This window comes from Pholis gunnellus (assembly GCF_910591455.1).
Source record: "Pholis gunnellus genome assembly, chromosome: 4".
NCBI lineage: Eukaryota > Metazoa > Chordata > Actinopteri > Perciformes > Pholidae > Pholis > Pholis gunnellus.
The window spans coordinates 12,790,560-12,810,927 of NC_136530.1; the positions used below are offsets into that span (position 1 = coordinate 12,790,560).

A 20,368-nucleotide genomic window follows, 5' to 3' on the forward strand; every position below is an offset into this window, starting at 1 on the left:
AACAGTGGACAATCAGCCAGCCATCTAGGAATCAAGGAAGTTATAGGCAACAATAAACCTTTTTCCTCTGATGAAGATCAGGAGAACAACAGGAGAGGAGCAAGGAAACATTTTTGGGTCATCCCAAAATCAGAATGTGTTAGTCTACTTCTCCCTGATTTATAACCGTTACAAACTAGAGATCTACATACATGATCTATAACTTATAATATGTTTGCAAACAGGTTGCCATTGTATTTATATATAATTGGTTCACTCTTTGTTTAAATAATCAAGTGGCCACAGTGCCTCTAAGTAAGTATCTGAACTTGAACTTGTAAGACATTAATCGCAATTGTCATTGGAAAGTGTAAGCATCTGAGAATGAACACCAGGGGACACATTCCCTGCTGAATGACCCTGCTCTGCAATTCATATTTTCCCACATGATCATTACGGTCAAACAGGAATCAAGCCCATAATTCCCACAATAAAAAAAATTAAAAAAAAAGTTAAGTGGAGTTCCCTGCAGCAATTTCGCCTGAAAAATATGAAGGTCTTCTTGCCCACTAACATTAAAATAACATTATATAACACATTCACAAGCTTCCCCCTTTTGCCATAAATTCACAGGGAACCTTTCTGGTTTGTTTCGAGGAGAGAATGTAAATGTACTTGATGCGTTTGTTTCAGTCTTTATAATTTCAATGTACTTCCCTCTCTGTCTGTCTCTGCACTGAGGAGTATTTGCTGTGGAACGAAGGAAGCATCAATCTACATGTTGGAGTTTGACAGTTACATGTTTTCTGGCTCACAAAACAATGTGAACAAGTTATAGAGTCATTATTTAAATATATGTAAGCAAGTAAACACTGAAATACAGTTTGACTCAACTTCACTCACTCCGGTTTCAGCTACATCAGTATTTGTCTTATGATGTTTGAACACTTTGTACATGATTGCACCTCTCAATGAAGACCTGACAAATGTATGGCATATTTAACATGTTTAAATTGTAAGTAAAAAGGTCGAAATCATACAGTAGTTTGAGCCTGTGTGTTTATCAGAAAAGCCTTAATCCTTTATTTCTATGTACAATCACATGCCATTTCTGTCAAGCACATTCAGCTTTTACACATTTTTACACATGATACTGCTACGGAGTTAAAACAAGACAATTGGTGATTGCTTCGGTGATTTGTCTGGTAACTGAGTGACATTTGTGAGTGATAATATAATGTTCAAAACAGATCAACATGAATAGCTGGGTGACTGAGTTATCCAGTAGAGCAAGACATGACTGCAACAGTTTAATCATATCATAATTATAATAGTATAATGTATCATTGCTACAATGTTTGTCGTTACACAGCCCCAAAAATCAGGCTGAATTTGGATTGTCCAACAACTAAATCATCTCCCCCTCCCTGTTCAATATAATCATAACCTTTACAGTTGACAGCAACTTGACGTTATAGTTAAACATCTCTAAGAGATGCAGAAACAGTTTTATTAGCACTGCAGTGAGGCCCAGAGGAAAGGTAAGAAGTAAGAGAAGGTGAATCTGATATAATGAACCCATGCTAAGATTCTGTATCAGTCTCAGCTGGTTAGTAAAGCTGATTCTACTTGTAGAAAAAACAGTGCATTTAAATAGCTTTACATCTGTTTTGGATGACTTATGTGCACTGTGGTGGTTACAGAGAATGTATTTTATCAAGAGATTACAAGCTTGATCCATAAGAAGTAAGGGCCCCTGTTCTTCTAAAATAGTTTCTTCAAACATAAAGACAACAACAAATAAGGACATTTTTTGCTTCGAAAAGATAAAAAAGACATAAGGAAAAGAAGAAAAAAGAATGAACTGGAAAGTTGCACTCAGCAGAACCAGCATTCGGCTCAAAAGTGTTGTATAATACACCTCACACAATCGTGCCAAAAACAAAATTAAACTCACCAAGCTGTCTGCTTAGCAGTGTCTAAGTTGTGAAGAGACACAGCAGTGCGTGTAGCCAAACACACCGTACAAAACAACACAATAAAAGTGAACCAATTGTTTTCCCCCACTTTGTCCCTGGCGGTAGAGCAGCGGTCGAGAGGTACGCGGCAGTGTTAGCTCCGTTAGCCGCTAGCCAAGCCCACCGTCCAAAACACTGAAAGTGAGCAAACTGGTTTCCCCACTATGTCTCTGAGCACAGAAAAGCAGATGGGGGGGGGGTCGGTGACGCACTTAACTGTGTTATCACTGCCGGCCAGGAGCCGTAGTGAGTGAGGAGTCAGCAGGCAGTAAAAGGCAATGTGAAACAGGCAAGAAAAGGTGTTACGAAAAAGAATGTAAGTCACCACAACCACGAGAGGTCCTTGAGCATGTAGCCATAACTGACCACCCAAAATATTATGCAGAGAGCTGCAGTAGAATGCGAGATTAGCCGTGGACAGACACAGAGGTGCACACTCACTCACGGTCACACGCAAGCGATTGCATGCTTCTCCTGGCGATGATAAAAATAAATGAATTTTTTTTAAAATAGTTATAAAACAACTTTGCATAAACAAACCTAACTAAATGAATGCAAAGAAAAGGCGGTTAAAGTTGTAGGCAACGAAGATTCATATTAAAAAGGGCATATAAGATTCTTAAAATCCACAGTAGGATAATGAGTGTAAATAGCGGTTTGGACAGTTTGAGAAACAGTGGGCAGCTGGACGATCTCACAAAAATTTGATTTAGCTGCTCTCTCTTTATACTTTGCTCTACATTAAAGTGTCATTGCTAATACTGTTAAACATTTCAGTGCAATAAAAAAACTAGATTCAATTCTTTCACATCATTGTTGCAATCCTGCTTCTTACCCTGGCCACATTTAACATGAATACCCATCAGAGCTTTTAACAGTCAAACACATTCTGCAACACAAATGATATCAATCTGTCTGCTGCAACGACTCAAATCCAAACAATCATGGAGAAGGAGGTGGTGGCTTCAGTGTAGATGGGGGTGTCACATTTGATTCATGCGCCTCTCCTGTCTCTTCTGGTCCCAGGGTGCTCCCAAGAGAAGAGCGAGTGAACCTCCGGACAGTGTCGCTGAAAGACGGGTACAGGCTCATGATGGAGCCACGAGACCAGTCGAGGCGGGGGTTGAGTCTCTTGAGAACGGCCCTTCGAAACAGGATGTATACCCACGGATCCAGGATCTGGTTCCAGGTGGCGAATCGTATCCATAGCAGTAGGTATTTGATCCTCAGGGGTCCACCGGACAGCACAGTTTGTGCAATAAAGACCTATTGGTGGAGGGATAGAAGTGGGGATAAGGATCAAGGAAAGAAGAACCAAAGATAAGAAAGAAATGATGGAGGAAAGGAGTAGGGGAAGGAAGAGATCGAATGGGAAGTTTAATTAAAGAGAGGAGGTAAAAAAGGAGCAGGGGAGAAAAGACTCAAATTAGAACAGACAGCAAATTATAGTTGAAAAGAGTGGGAAGGAGAGATTAGAAACAAGGAACGAATGGTAAAAGACGAAATTGGTTAATATTGCAAATGCACACAGACACACACATATGTGTTAAGTCTGCAGAGGGAATGGCTAGACTAATTTGGCTGTGGCCATCTGAAGGCAGTGACTGTTGCAGCACAATTATCCCCCCTGTTGCACTTAAACTGCAGCATTTTATGTTAGGCATAGCCTTAATAGTACTAGCCCAACAATCTCTGATGGCGGAAAAAACATGCCAACAAGCTCCTTAACGAATGACATATTGGCATAATGTGGTTCTACTGTGGTTTACACCAAAGCAGTGCAAGGAAACAGTTTTATAAATCCACTTCATCGTGTTAAAAATGTTGAATGCGAGTGTTGACATGAAGTGCAAACCACAGTTTTAGTCGTCAATGTTTTCCAAGGTACAAGCTATCCTAGTGGCTAGGTTCCACTTCCACAGAGGGTGACATTCATCGCATTTTTCAGGAGCATTACGTTTACTGAGCCTGAAGGACTTTTCTTGATGTTTAACCCTTATCTGTAAAGATTGCTGCAGCACTGCTTCAAAGAAATGTTTGAGTATCTAAAACAAAACCACAATCTGCAGATAGCTAAGCCATGAGGTTTTGGACCATCTGTGTTAGTTTCAGGATGAAAGCAGGCGCAAGGGCAATAAACTAACAAGACAAAGGGCTGAACTGAAGTGAAATGTTTATTAACTGACTGGGAATGGAATGAAGTGTGCAGAGCAGCAGCAAAAACAAGATGATACACTGGCTGCACTATGAAGCATATTGCCAATGAAACTTTGAGTTTATGGGAAACGGTCTGGAAGCTGCAGGACATCGAGTAAACTGTGTTGTACAGTCCACGAGTTTCATTGGCAGATGTTTAGGACACGCTGAGGTAGCCGGCCAACCACAGACCAAAATTATGATGGGGGTGAGCAGTTACTATGGGGATGCTGTGTTATTGTAGCAATCTTTCAAAGCTTTTGTTTGACTTTTTACTCGCCTTAGTCGGGACACTTGGCACATGATGTATATCCAGGGGTCAAATATCTGATTGCAGGTGGCCATTCGTATGTAGAACAAAACAATATCATCTCTTACAGGATCAGCAGTCACCACGTTCCTCAGAATATATATCTGTGCAGGGTGTCACACAACTGAGGTTAGACAGGACTGAAGAAATATATGTGCTCCAGTCAAGTGGCTTTAGCTCTTCTCTTCCTTACTAGGATATCCTCAATTTAAAGTCCCTATATTGATAATGGAAGTTCTGAATTGGCAACTAGTGGTGGCATCAAAATGTGATTGATGGCAATGCTTGCTGGGCTGAAAGCAACACATCGACTGTTTAAGTTTACAGTTTTAGTTTGACCACAGACCAATACATCATGATCTCTTGACAAAGCGGTGAGCAGTTATTAAAAGACACTCCGTCCCCCTCAACCAGTTTTTTTTAATTAAGACACAATTGGACAAAGAAGAGGGTGTCATGGATGGAGATTAAGCAGGTTGGAGTAAATTATTCATGTTGCTTCTACAATAATGAGCTTTATTGTGATCCTCCAGCAGAACAGTTAGAATAATTATTTCAGGAAAACAGCAGTTTACTACGACTTAAGTTTTAATAAAGACAGCATTTGCTGAGATTGCAGAAAAAAGTGAAATTATATCAAATATTCTCAAGATGATAGTTTTGCCAGATTAGCTACCACCATTATGTTGCTAATAATATTATACAGAAACCCTATGAATGCACACAACTACGGTAAGTGCAGTGGAGTCAAAGAATCAGGAAGCCAGCTGTAGAGATGTTTACAATGGACAGTTGGGTTATAATTCTGGCTTCACCTTAATTTTGTTTCCAAATAAATGTAGGCTAACCCAGGGGTTGGTTTTCAACCCGTATGATTGTTGGACCTAATTTTAGTGTTGTTGCCATGTTATCAGCAATTACATGTGTAATGATTGGCACAACCAATAGCTAGAGCTACAAAAGCAAAATCTAAGAGTTTTACCTTAAAAGGCAATGATTTCACCCATGCGCTAAAGCGAAGTGTCATCTCAATTTAGACATTAAGGGGCTCTCTGATCCGATCAGAAGGCTTTCAGATCAACTAGTTAGGAAGCTGCATTACTAAGGAGAAATGAAGCATATCGAGGGGGGGGGGGGGCAGAGAAAAGCAGCGAAGGACTTTGTAATGCCTTAATATGGTTTGAATAATTGAAGGGCAACGCTGATAACAACAAGAGCTGAATAGATTGGGTCGGGTGTTTTACCTGAGAAACCCATTATTTGGTGGACACATTTTGTTAAAGTGCTTATATCATAACTGACTATTTGTATCCTACCATCGACGCCAAGTAATGTTGTTTCATTGTCACTTTTGGTTAATGTTTAGTCTATCAGATCACACATTTTTAGATGTTAAAGTATTCAACAAATTAGAATCAAAATCTGTGTTTGACAAAGAGACATATGGAAGCAATGAAAGTGTGGTGTTTTATGGATAGCTTTCTGGTGGATATTCAAAGCTGGTAATTACTAAAAATGTGCAAAAAGATACACGCTGGAAAACACAAAGATCCAGTGATCTTGCAGCCAAAGAAGGCACATTCACACAACACACACTGTCACAGACCACAGAGGCCCATACTTATTCAAACAGGTAGAAACAAGGCCAGAGACCTCAGGAATGCTGACCCATAGCAGCTTCACATTAAGCCCTATTGGCTTAGGGGGTCCTCATAGAAATAGAATGGCGATCCATTTAAATGTGTTTTGTATAAGAATTACAAAGAGAAATACTTGAAATGAAAGGTTTTTTTTGGGCCAAAAGATAACTGTCATGCTGAAGTATTTAATGTATAGCGATGATAACAAACGGCTTTATCGTTTGTCATAAAGCCAATCCTGAACATATTACACACACACATATAAGGCTTACTTATCTCAAAGAGGCAAACTCACCAGCAGGGGACACCAGCAGATAGAAGCAATGACCATGATGAGGATGAGTTGGACCATCATCTCTATTTCGTGGTCTCTGCGACGCTGGGTCCTGTCCTGTCCACAGCACACCTTGATCAGGGTCACAACGCTCACCGTGTTCAGCAAAAATGACACAGCAATGCTCATCAACCCGACCAGCGAGAAGAGCAGGGAGAAGGCCAGGTTATTTCCCTCAGAGCTGATGTTGAAAAAACACCAGGAGCCAGGCATCTGCATGTGGTAGCTTCCGATGCCTGTTAGGGGCAGCAAAGCTATGCAGCCTGCGATCAACCACACCATCAGCACCATGGACACTGTCCGGCTCTTGGGCATGCTGGTGGAGCGTGCAAATGGATGGTTGATGCCAACGAAGCGCTCCATGGCCATGGCGGCACCAAGCATCAGTGGACACAGTCCATAGAAGACCATGGACATGCCCATAAAGTTGCAGAAGTGACAGTTTGGATCTAACAGGCGCCAATTAAAGTGTGTAACATGGAAGGAGATCACGATGGAGCCGGTGACCAGAAGACCCATGGTGTCGGTGACCACCAGGCCACCCAGGAAGATCAGGAAGGAGCGTGAGCGGCTATGTGTCCGCTGGAAGGACTTGAGGAGAACTACGAAGGCAATGAGATTGGAGGTAATACCCAAAGTGGTGAAGATGGATGAGAAGTAGGCCGAGGCGATGGTAGGGTGGTATTTGAATGGAGGGCTGTTCATGGAGTAGCAGAGTGGGGTGTTGTTGGCGAATGGTACTGAGGTATTCATCGTGTTCAGCTGGTGTGGGGTCATCGATTTCAGATGACTCAGAGATGGAAAGACAATACCAGTTTGAGGAATGTCACTCCTTCTTCAACCTCAAAAGTAAAAAGAGAAAAGTTAAACATTGAAACAAACAATACAAATGAATTGAACAAAAGGTAAGAAACTCTCCAGCTACTGTGAAAGTTAGGCTGTTTTCCTGCTCTTCAAATGTGGCAGTCTTCATGGCATTTTTGTTTACTCTTGTACTAAATAGTGCTTATCCAACTCTATATTCTGACTGGGTACTTTGCAAATCTGCTTGTACTGAAATTGGTTTCTATCCACCCCTCCATTTTCTATAAATTATTCCTATCTAGAGTTGTGCAGGGCTAATTTTATTAAAATGTGTTTTCTTTTTCATATTTTGCCAAAATATCCATCCAATAACGATATATTATCCAAAGTATTTGCTGAGATCTGGGAACATGGCTATTGTATATTAGCTTGTATATAGCTGTTACCAATAAGAATCTTTGCTAAAACTAAAAAAATGTGACACTCTCCATTAAAATGTACAATGAATGCAGATTTAGAATGGACATATAAGACATTTAAAGTTCCTTTATACCATGGTCGGGGGGAATAATCTATTATCAGGACACCCACACAAACACAGGCAGACAGGGAAAGAATAAGAAAGAGATGGAGAGAGTGACACAGAGACAAATATAGACAGAGAGTAGGGGTGCTGTCATATCCTGGCAGGAAATACAGTTATGTGAAGAGTACTGACAGAGTTGCGAACAGGAAATAAACATAGTGTCATATTAAGTTTATGTTGTTAGGTTATGTTGTCCCTAGTGGTCTGTCCCCGATATACGGCCCGTCAAAGTCAGATTGTTGACTGGCTACAAGCAAAGTTGAGGTAGACGTTAGGCTGAACAGTGACGTGAAATCAAGTAAGGGAAATAAAAAGTCCTCCTTTACTTAAATGAATATTGTTTTTTCATGTAGGTATTGATATCATTCTGGAATAAGATCGATGGAGAAACAGGAAATATCAGATGTCATCTCTCAAAATTGAACCGTCCCCAAACAAACCCGTATAATATAAAGTAAATTGATGTTGACTTATGTACCAGCTATCCGTTTCTGGTAAATAAGGCTCGCCATTCAAAAGTCATCTCAATATATTCCACAAGAGGATTTCCATTGAGTAGGTGAATCAACATAGTTGATAACACTGATCATATCAAACTGTGGAATTAAACCTCCTGTGAGCATCCCGACACTCATTGTATCAGTGAACAGAATGTGTAAGGTCACTGTACTGTTATGTCCATGTTGGTTTGATGCTTTTCAAGATACTAGAAATTGGGTCAAAAATGGAGACGGTTAGTTATCAAGATAAATAGACAAATAAAATGTTTACTAAAACAGTGCTGAAGTAAATATGTAACGGAATAGAACTGAAAACTGTACATCCCACACTATACAACACACAGTGCACTGAACAGGACATTAAAACAGTGAGGGTAACAAGTTTAGTAACAATCTAAAAAACAGGAGCACATGTAGCAGGGCTTAATTTTATTAGCTGACGTTCCTGCATCACCAGCTGTCATTTGAATGTGCTCCTGCTTTCTGCACCAACGTCCTACACTTATTATTATACTTGTTTAGCCTGCCCCACCCTTAAATTAAGTCTCCAACCTGAGAAACAACAAATCTACTAACGGTGGGAGAAAACGTTTTTATTCCGTAAATCATTTCCAGCTCGTCAAAAAGAAAAAAGTCTGTGAGCACTGTGACACATCAGTCCTAGGTTTAAACCTTCTTTAGTGTTGCAGTTTACGAGGACCTCATCCATATCTGCATGCCGGCTTCTGCTTTGTTTGGAAATGATTTGAATTCTTTGATTATATTCTGGCATTATTATTATTAAGTGGGCATGAGTTAAGAGGAAATGTGCTACTGTACACATCAATTGTGGGAAATGGATACACATGTTAAGTGATGTTTAGTGCACATTGTTAAAACGGTAGAATCTTGTTAATACATGATTTATATTACCCAACAGCCATGGCAGCAGGTGTTTTGTCCGTCTAATTGTCACGTTTTCCCAAAAGGCTGAAAACATGAAATCGCAAGAAACCTGCTAAAAGCTAACTACACTATTATCAGATGCTTCCATACCTTAGAGAATAATCGGATGAGACAGACGGTGCTTGGCGCCAGCTCTCGTATGACCCTAAAAACCTTTTGAGTGTGCCATTAGCCAGAAGAGCCTGTTAGCATCTAAAATCAATGACATATTCAAAATCACTTCACTGAGGCAGTCCAGTAGTTTCAGAGTGTCGAGTGCAGAGTGTCTGCAAAATATGTGTCGAGAGATTCCTAAATAGAGGATGTGTAACTACAGGGATCTTTTTACAAAGACAACTATTTTTTTGAAGCGTCAAACAGGTTCGCTTCCACAAGACATTGTTCAAATATAATTTGTGGGGCAAAACAAACATGATTTGCTGCACATATGGTTGCTTGAATCGAAAACATTTTGAGACCTCCTGAATAGTCTGCTGTCCATTCAAAATCCTGCTCAATCCATCAGTTATAATGATTTGTTTTCCTTGTTCGTATTGCAAACCTCAAATGTATTTATAATGTCCCTTGTTAAAAAAGACTGATATGCATTACTTTATCAAAGCAAAAAGGCAAAATGCACAACAAAAGGGAGCAATAAATATGGGTAATAAAACTATTTTTGGCTATTGTGAGGTGAACAAATAACACAGACACTTCACAGCAGGCTGATTATAGGTCTTCTTAATCATAATTTCAAATAAAAGACTGTAGAATATCAAATTAACTGGTGTAAAATGTTGACCCCATGATATAATTAATCAAGGCAGGTACCTGATAAATGCCACAATGTATCATTTCAGTTTATCCAACAGTACAGAGACAGAGAAAGGGGAAGGAAGTGAAGAGACAATTTTCTTTTCTTTTTACAAAAATCTGACCTGTACGCTATCAAGAAGTCAAACAAGATGCTGACGATGAGCTAACTATATTTTTTAGAAGGTTTAGGAGCTGGCCCTCAGGCAGTTGGTGTTTATTTTTTACAGGATGGATAGCAAGAAGTCGGGTCTAAGAGCATGGATTGCACATCAACTACTACTGTATGTTTGATTCAGGAAGACCCAAGTCCACATTTCAAGCTACATCCTTCATTACATCAACTATGTGGGTCACAAGTCAGAGGCAAACTGACACACTGACAATGTGCAGCTGTGCCTCACTGGCCTTCAGAACTAAGGAAGTATTTTCTGCAACTGCCCTGGATCCGCACCTTTTCCCAGAATCAAGGGTCAACAGTTTCAGTTTAAATTCTCCCGCAGTAGTCAATCTTAGGTTTATTTTACTATGTGCATCATCAGTGGGAGTTCATTGATGAAGCCTGGCCAATGTTAATGTCATGTATTACCCATTAAGCTCTAGTAAATGCTTAGTTGAACAAAAGTTGCCGTGACATTTTGGAGAGTTTGGTAGAGTTCAAATGACCTCTCTTTAAAATGGTTAAACAAAGTTCTATCATTTTATTATAATAACTCAAAGTCTGTGTTTGTTCCGAATTACTGCAGCTAACTGTCAAAGTCTGAAATATGACTTACAAGATGACAAATGATGAAGAAGTTCACCATTAAACTATATGCTTAATACTTGCATATCCATTTGCAAATTGAAAGCAACAAAACCAAACCATTACACGCAAACAACACAACTTGTACTGATGCAACCTTTACAGGGTGTCCTGACAAGCCTATTTATTTTAAATAGGCTTTTTAAATTTTACAAGGGCTAAAATACAAGTATCATAAAGTGTGTAAAACCATTCCTCATCCCACATTTTTGTTTTTTGTTAAACATTCATGTTAAATGATACATTCAAGGTTTCTTTGCATCTTTCACATTTCACATTCATAAGCAGGGCTGTTCTCTTAAAAAGGTTTTTTTTACTTAGTGATTAAAAATGTGTCTTACCAACATAGAAGCGCTTTCAAGGACCAAGTTGACTCTCAGTTGGGAAGTTTGTCCATGCAAATGTACTGCACTTGTTAGATTAATAACACAAACAATAGTTTAGAAGAGGCGAAACATCGCACATACACCAAGTCCCATCTAATGAAAGTAAAGTCCTGTAAGTACTGCAGCGGGCTGTGAGCAGGAAACCCCGATCATCTCCACTCCCTTCCCCCGTAGTTTCGATACTGATCTCTTTCCCTCCAGTCAGGCTTCCTTCTGCTCAATTCACCCCTCCCCGGAAGACCAAAGGGGGGTGTCTCTAGGGAAGACAGCACATTGTATTTTAGGCAGGAGAATGAGCCTCAGAGCAAAGTCGTAAAGCGTCAAACTGTGGCAAGTAAGTGGTGCACAGTGGGGGGAAAGGGGCATTTGTCTCATGTTCGGTTTTAATCTGTTCTATTGTGTGTGTATGTGTGATGGGGAGGTGGAGGTGCTGTCCTCACAGGCTTTAGAAAGGGCTAAATAAAAGACTAGTCAATTCGCCCAAAAAAAAGCTGGACAAGCAGATGTTTTTATTTATTTGGTTTCAGGTTTTATATAGAAGCTGACGTTACACAGTTTATATAACTGAGTGACTTATTCAGATAGACATATGCGGTGCAGATGTGGATCACAGCTGCCAAACACTTACTGAGCTCAGGCCTGTAAATCAGCAACAAGGAGAATATAACAGGAATGTAGGTAAAAAAAGAGATTGCAGGGATTATGAATGTTATGAAAGTTATATAGCTGAGCATAAAGACGGGAAGCATGGGGAAACAACAAGCCAGGCAAGTAAAAAAAGAAACAAAATTACAAAAACATGCCTACCAGCAACTCTGAATCTAACTATTGAAATCCACAAACCAAAACGTTAGAATTACAATTGGTTGGTTTTAAGGGTTGTTGCATGGTATAACTATTTATTGAAGAACAGCTGGGCAAAGTGACTTTCATCATCAGAGTGAGGTTTCCAGGCAACCAGTTGTTGAGATCATATACAAGATACTAGGCGGATGGATAAAAATACTGTTTGTTATATTATCCAATTTATATCCACAAACATCTGACAATAAAAACGGAATAATAGTTTCCTTTGGTCCCGCTCTACTCCAGCACACATGCACTGGTGGACCATTATCATCAGTGTATTTCTTTTTGTCAGTTGTGTGAAACTAATAACCACAGTCTATAACATGTTTGCGTTACGATACCACAAAGTCACAAGAATTCCTCATTTAGCGTGTCCATCTACAGGACCGTCTAAACAGCTAAAGACTCACAAGCACCAGCAGCCTTACAAGTTCTCCCTGATAAGAGCCTGGGAATAAGGCACCCACTGGATCAACTGACCATAAAATCACCATCACAATCTGGGTCATATCCAAAGGGGACAAACATGAGAGAGTCGACAAACCAAAGTGTAAACAAAAAAGACAGTGATGGAGCATGGTATCATTATCACACATCGTTGTAATTTCGCTGCCCACGTCTATTACCAGAACTTTGAGTGATCTGACTTTGAGCCAATTTGAGGACAGAGCACTTTAATCTTGTTGTGACCTCTGATACAGAGCAATCATTTGATGCTCAAGTAGCGAAAGTGGTGCAATCACTTTCAGCTGAGGCAAATGATTAAGATTTAGGTGCTTTTTTATTCCAGACTCCATTATTCTAATTTACTTGATTCAAGGCTCAGCAGCAGAAATAGATCTTAAAGGGTAACATTCTTGTGTTTGGCTAGAATTAAGACCAATGATTCTTTATGAGAATATGGGGCAGTGATGGGCATTAATGATACGTGTTGCTTTCATGTTAAAATCTAATGGAAGTACGAGTTTCCCCATTTCTTGTGTGGAACGCCTGTACAATCAGCATGTACACTAACCCATGTATTTTACTGTATTTGATTTATTTCTTGACATTTTCTTTGCAGATATAGACACATTTAGATGAATTAGCTACACATAGTCATTAAAAACTGTAAAAAAATAACTTCTACATACAAAACTCCACCTAAAACAAAACAATAGGAAATGTTACAATGTAAGTACATCACACAATCTAAAGCACTGAAGTACAACAGAGTGGATGCACTGACTTTACCAAGCCACGGCCTTGCTTCAGGCCATGTTTTCCTCTTACAAGAACGCAACTGATATTCCCTCATCTATCCCCCATGTGGTAGATGAAAGGGTTTGAGATAAGGAATGAAACCGTGGGTGCTCGAATAACTAAAATGTATTACACTTAAGCGGTCGGTAATCAGTATTCATTTTGTGGTTAAATACATGATGATTTTATGATTCAGTGTCCTCTCCAGAAATACACCAGCGATGGTTGCATACTCTTAAGTTCATCAGACATTCCAAACCAAGCTGCCTTGCTGCACATATCTACTGACTAACCATGACAATGACTCAAACAGAAGGTTTTATAATAAATAAATAATGCCAAATTTCCTCCTAAATGTTTTTTATTTCATTAAATTATCTAACTAATCTTGTCTTGAAGATAATCAGTGTTGAGAACAGATCTGTATGCTGTTTCAATGTGAAACAGTTAATATTTATCACATTAAATGTGGTTTTCATTCATGTAAGTGTTTAAGTTTGAGTATTGGTCCCTCGCTATATATTTGGTTAGTAATTAAATGTGAAAAAATACAATGTCCCTGTTTGTTATTGCAAAAAATATTCCCAGAGACAAATGGGGAAAAATTCAATTGAGCATAAGGTTTTGAACAATTGGTTAATCCACGAAGGCTATTTTAAACGAAAGGTGCTAAATAAAAAATGTTGAGCATGATTTAGGAATTGCTTCCACTCTGAATACAGGGAAGCAGATAGTACAATGCCTGTACAATAGTTTGTATGGGCGCTAAAGACTTCCACTGTAGAGTTAGTGCCTTCGCTATTTAAAAAAAAAGTACCCTGAACATGCATGCCGAGTTTGACATTCCAACCAATGTTCGGAAAAGCACAAGTCCTCTAATTTTGACAAAATTACCAGATTGTAATACCAGAGAGCGCTTTGTTGACTTGTTTTGAGACTTTTGTGGGTTTTGAGGGACTGCTGGCCTTTCAATGTCATTTGTAAATGCTTTGTAAGGCATTGATAGTCCTCAATTTAGATCACACACAATACCTAACTAATGACTAGAAACTACCTGATTTAATAATGAATTGCAGTTAGTTTATAAATTATGTTATTAATCATCTACAACTCATTAATAATTGGTTTGTAATATATATATATATACAATACTTATTTTACAAATGGGGAATCCATCATTTATAAAGTATGAAAACACAATAATGAAACACATAATAGACGAGCTTATTAATCAAGAATAAAACATTTATAACTGTGTTTAAGAATAGCATACTAATGAGTGTTAATGTTGGAACAATGCTTTATAAATGATGAATTAAGTGTTTACGCATACTTAACTAATGCAGAAGCAGAATTAGCAGACCGAACACAGTTTTTCCTCCTACTATCGTATACATGGATCTTATGTAGCGGATACCATTTCAAGTGTATAGCGTGTAGGTGACATATGTTTTGCTGTGAATGTTATGCCCTCTGACACGATGTTCACACTAAGCTGGCCAAAACTAAATGTCACATCTTCTCTGCGTTTTCCTACCACACTAGACCGACATTTCTCACATCTGAGAGGCAGTGTTTTGCGGAGTGGATAGTTCTGAAAATACTTATCGCATGTTTTTAGCGCATAAAAGGCAAACTGAGCTTGTCCAAAACTATGGTGTGAGTCTGCTCAGACACTGTCAGGTGCTGGGTTTTGGTGATGTACAGTGACCCTGAAAGACACTGCAGTTTGAGAGAACACATGCAAAAAGATGAATAGATAAAACAGGTTCTGCTTAGTTGAACTCCAGACTGGTCCATTTGGCAGCTTATTGCATTAAAGGTCAGGTGCTAATATCCCCAGGTTGCCACTCTAATTCCTGAACAGAGCTAGTTGGCAAGCAAGATGTGGTTCCTGAATGGTGGAAGTTAAAGGTTACAGATCCCCATGTGATGCCTTAATTTCAAGATGGCCTTGTTTGAGAGAATACATTTGTCATTTTTGTTCATATATCAAATCTTATAGACGACATGCTGTGCATATCATCTATATCTGTATATCAAAGTCTGCAAAAAATGACAAATTGCCTGTTGAGAACAAAAGGACAGAACATGTTTTGATTATTTGAGGTGCAGACACACAGACCATTAAGCTCCAAAACACACACACACACACACACACACACACACACACACACACACACACACACACACACACACACACACACACACACACACACACACACACACACACACACACACACACACACACACACACACACAGCTGAACATTAAGGGATTCTATATAGTTTAACTAAACCAACATTTTACCAGAGAAACTGGCTTCCTCAGAGTTTTGGACTTGAAAGTGCACTGACATTTTATACAGGCTTTGTTCAATCAACCATTCACTCATAAAACTGATCTCAGTCAGCTGTGGATTATTTTAGGTCACACCCACAGAAACGTATCAAAGGAGCAATGAGAAACAAACACAAAGTTCATTCATATTGTTGTTCAAAAACAAATGGCGAGCTCTAACAGGCATCCGGGGATCAGTTGTTGTAAAAGTGTATGATGTAGATGCAAAATCCTATATTGAGATTAAGAGGGTTGACGTCCCAAGAAAAGAGGAAGACACTGACAAAAGGGAGGCATTCTGTTTTCATTTTCTAAACACTCTCGGGCCTTTTTGCATCAACAACACTCTTAAAAATGTGGAGAAAAATGGGAAAAATGTGCCAGTGGAGATGCAAGGAACTGGAAAGTAAGAATCGTTTGGTGGTTGTAGAAAACATTAAATAAATTGTATATACATGGTCAGAGCTTTCATTAAAAGTATTTTATCACCTATTAACTATAACTCAACACATTTCCTCACTACACACATTTATATCTTATATGGTTAATCTGTTTCTATGTTACGTACATACTGCTTCTTGCTCCAACGTCTCTTCCCCTCATCTCAGCACAATGAGCACATTTCAACAATCCATTAAACATGTGCACAACCGCATATATATTTTACAGACAACCTGCATACAGACTTATAACTTAAACATTACATTACAGAACTGTACTCTCTATTCCCTAACCAGGAATCTGTACATGTGATGAAGAAAGAAAAGGCATATTTAGGAGATACAAAGAGCACCATTCTCTGCTTTTGTGATCTTGCACATGCAATCTAATCCCCTCTGATCTCATCATGTCGACTTCGTTACTCTTCGTAAACTTAATAATGGTTACATTGTTGAACTACAGACCAGCCTGAAACTCCTGTTACCGTCACAATGTAGTTTGTATGCATCAGTTCCTTCTGTGCCATTCTGTTCACACTATAAAGTAGCTGCTCTGCTCCATTGTTCTCTTTGTAGCTCACCTACTCAGACCCACTCTGTGTGTCTGAAAGCACCGTATCTTAGTAAATTATATTACACTATACGACAGCTAACACCTTAAAAGGATTATGATTTTCTCAACAGTATGCAGAATCAGACCTTACCTTATACAATAAGCGTACAATTTCATATCTCTAACACCATGTTTTAACTCCCAAACACATTTTCTCCCTCTCTTCTGCAGCCATTATATTACTTGCTCATACACACACATTCACATATGCCACCTCTATATATTTCCCTTTCTCTATTTCACTAAAGTATTTTATACACAGACACATGGGCATCCATACTGTTTATACTGTAAGCATTTACATTCACACACTATATTTGATCTGTATTTCTCATTACATCACTGTAAATGAATATCCTTAACATCCGCATTACAAGCTAAAAGAAAGCATTTAATCTGACTAAAATATGATATTTGTCTGCACCAAGAAACTCAATGACAATTTATCATATCTTCAAAGAGGGTTGTCTATTTCAATCCATAAACATCTATAGCTTTGCCATTTTATTACAAATCTTTATGGTATTGTAGATCATATTTGATACCTATATACACAATTTAGATTATAACTATATTTTCCATACTTTTTCCTCTCCCCTAAATAACTGCAAATCATTATTTAAGATTGTAATACAGGTCTTGATACCTCATTGGACATACAAAGTTTTCCAAGTTCTTGGATGGATATCCACTGAAAATCAAGAAACACCTTTTTGACGTTGGTGATAATTTTATCCAACACAGAGCAACTAAAAATGTTCTTTTTTATATCATAACCAAATTCTCGGAGCAATTTTGGCAAACCATCATCTGTTATATCTCAATATGAAACAGCCAGTGCATGATGACACAAACAGTAAACAAAGTGAACTAAAAATAGACATGGAACAGGCCAAGGTGTCTGGTCTGTCTCGGTTTCTTAATCACATTGAGCCAACAGCTGCTGCAGTTTGACTGACCGCCAACAAAACAGGAACCCTAATTCTGTACACTAACCACAAAATCAGCAGATGATAAATGAATTTATCTAAAAAAACAACAAGAATATTGTCCCGAGAAGCCACTTCATCAATCTATCCCAGCAAACAATGGAAATGGAAACAGAAAAGGCAGTCACCTGAATCTGACATATATTCAGAATGCACACAGAACAACCCAGATCACGATCTCAATTCCATAACCACACCATAGATTATAGTGACTTGGCAATTACGTATAGCACCTGTACTACAAGAGTGATTCTAATCATCAAGAAAATGATCACTTTTCTATGGGACCCGAGGGGGAAAAACAGTACACCTTCCCTATAGAATATACTGTATATTGTCTGTTATCTCTGCCAATAATCTAATTATATTTGTCTCAAACTTGGATTATTTCTTACCTTAGTGACCTCATGATTATGATGCTGTGCATGAGCCCACAGATGCACAAACGACAGTCAACATGTACATATGTTCTACTGCATTAAATAATATAGTCATTTATCACATTATATAACACTATTCATCCATTTGTTTTCTTACTTTTTCACTCTAAATTGTATCATTATTATTTTATTATTGTAGACAAAATGCAAAAGATGTGCAGCAACCACAAGCAAGTACTTCCTTTGCTCCAGTGAAACTGCTCAGTGGTAGACCAGGAGGTTGTTTCTTTTCCAGCTGTTGGAACAGAAAACAGTTCCCAGACAAAAGTGTGTGCAACTTAATGAGGAGCAGAAGTGGAAAGCGATTAATGCTCAGTTATCTTCGGATAAACAGAGAGAATTGAGAAAAAAACAGGACCGTTTTCATTCAATCTACTATAAATTTTTATAGCTCACAAACATCCGTCTATGAAAACCAGCCCCAAGCACGCTGTTCCTTTTTAACTCTAATGAGCTGTAAAAGTGTACTGAAAAGTGCACCAAAACTGCCCAGGAAAACAACAAACTGAACGTTGCCTGAACTCAGCCAGAGGGTCATACCTGTGGCAAATGTCTCCATAGGTGCGGCGCAGAAAAAAAACACATGTTTTGTTCATGAAGCCGGGCAGCAATACATTCGACAATATATTCCCTGGGAAATGCTGAGAGAGTTGTAGATTTCTGTCGGTCTCTTTGTAGACATAAACGCATGTTGGAATAAAGCTGTAAAGCACAGACTCCTCTCACTTCATATATCTGTGTGGGCATGTTGTAACAAAAGTTTAGAGAAGGTGAAAGGCGTGAGTCATGCTGCTAGTACATGGTGATTGCACTGGCACTATTTCGGGAGTGCCAGTGGTATCTCTGGATGTGTGACATATTGAATACATTTCACAGAATTTTTGACTCTGTGACCCTTGAATAAGGAGCGTTGGTGATTTAAAGGTCATCCAAACAGCACCAGGAAACACACAGCACAGGAACTTTAAAAAGCTGCAATACAGAAACTCAGCAATGGGTGTCAGCCGGACTGTCAACTGGGAACAGATGAGACGTCAGCCTGGAGCCTCCGACTCTGAAACATACCGGGTGGCAACCTCGGGTCTGAAAAGTGAAGCCGACGTGTAAGTGCTTAAGCTTGCATACTTTCAAATGGCCAGCAGGGGACCACTCCTTTGGTTGCAGAAAGAAATCAGATTGTATAGAAGTCTATGAGATTATGACCTTACTTCTCACTTGATTAAATACCTCAGTAAACATTGTAAACATGCGTTTTCAACTCTTCTTTAATAGAGCATGATGTCCATTTAATAAAATAGTTGATAAAGCATGGTATGCTTTAGGGCGTGGCTACCTTGTGATTGACAGGTCACTGAAATGCTGAACTCGAGGCTTTAAAATGGCAGTCATCAAACCTAGGTGACGTCATGGTGTCACTTCTTATATACAGTCTATGGTACAGACGAGGCATCGGTCCCCCGAGCAGACGCAATATTGGCCAGGAAGGCTGACTTTGGGACCGGTCCAGGGTCCGGCTTGGTGCTGGGGTGCGAAGACTCTAGGTTATTGGGCAGCTGAGGCTCGGGATAGGTAGGCAGCTGAGTTTTTGTGGTGCTGGGCAGCATTGAAAGAATTCAGTGTTTCAGAGACGTACGCTTCCTTCTAAGGACGTCAACCCCTCAATTCCTTGGGGAAATAGTCAGGCAAGTCTCAAGAATAGGGGACTGCTCAAAGTCTGCAGAGTCAGGATCAGAAAGGGCACTAACTGGCTTGGTGTTAGGAGCTGACAGTAAGCTAGTCGCCTACTTATTCTAACAATACTACAAATTTAGGCGGAAATCCTTCTGTAGATGTAGATGTTGTACTAAACAATCCTGACAGTATTGTGCTTGTTTAATGTAATGTCTGTGTTACGGGTCCCAGGAATGGGACCACAGCAACAAAAGGAAAATTCTGTAGGACACAGATACAGTTTAACAAACACCAAGACACCAGCCGTTCAGTTGTTCTTCCAGATCAGATCTGATTCTTTACTTCAAAAACAACATTCAGTTTTCCTATATTCACAAGTTAACATTTCATATAAACTAACTGCTAACTCTCCAAAATATACTTATTCACAAGGCACTGAAACATATTAACACTTTGTGTAACTAACAGCAGTGTGAGAGCCCAAATAAT

General features: G+C 39.1%; 1 protein-coding gene across 2 annotated transcripts; it reads right to left on the bottom strand.

Moving 5' to 3' along the window:
- Positions 1–946: 946 nt before the first annotated feature.
- Positions 947–18,928, bottom strand: tbxa2r (thromboxane A2 receptor). 2 transcript variants are annotated; one of them, XM_079157320.1, is made up of 4 exons: positions 18,749–18,928; positions 11,251–11,551; positions 6,439–7,319; positions 947–3,263 (listed from the first exon to the last, which is right to left on the bottom strand). In XM_079157320.1, exons 3-4 carry the CDS (start codon positions 7,252–7,254, stop codon positions 2,940–2,942), a joined length of 1,140 nt encoding a protein of 379 aa, XP_079013446.1. In that variant the 5' UTR covers positions 7,255–7,319; positions 11,251–11,551; positions 18,749–18,928; the 3' UTR covers positions 947–2,939. The 2 variants fall into 2 exon arrangements, with proteins under 2 accessions (XP_079013446.1, XP_079013447.1); XM_079157321.1 differs by lacking the exon at positions 11,251–11,551.
- Positions 18,929–20,368: the final 1,440 nt, after the last annotated feature.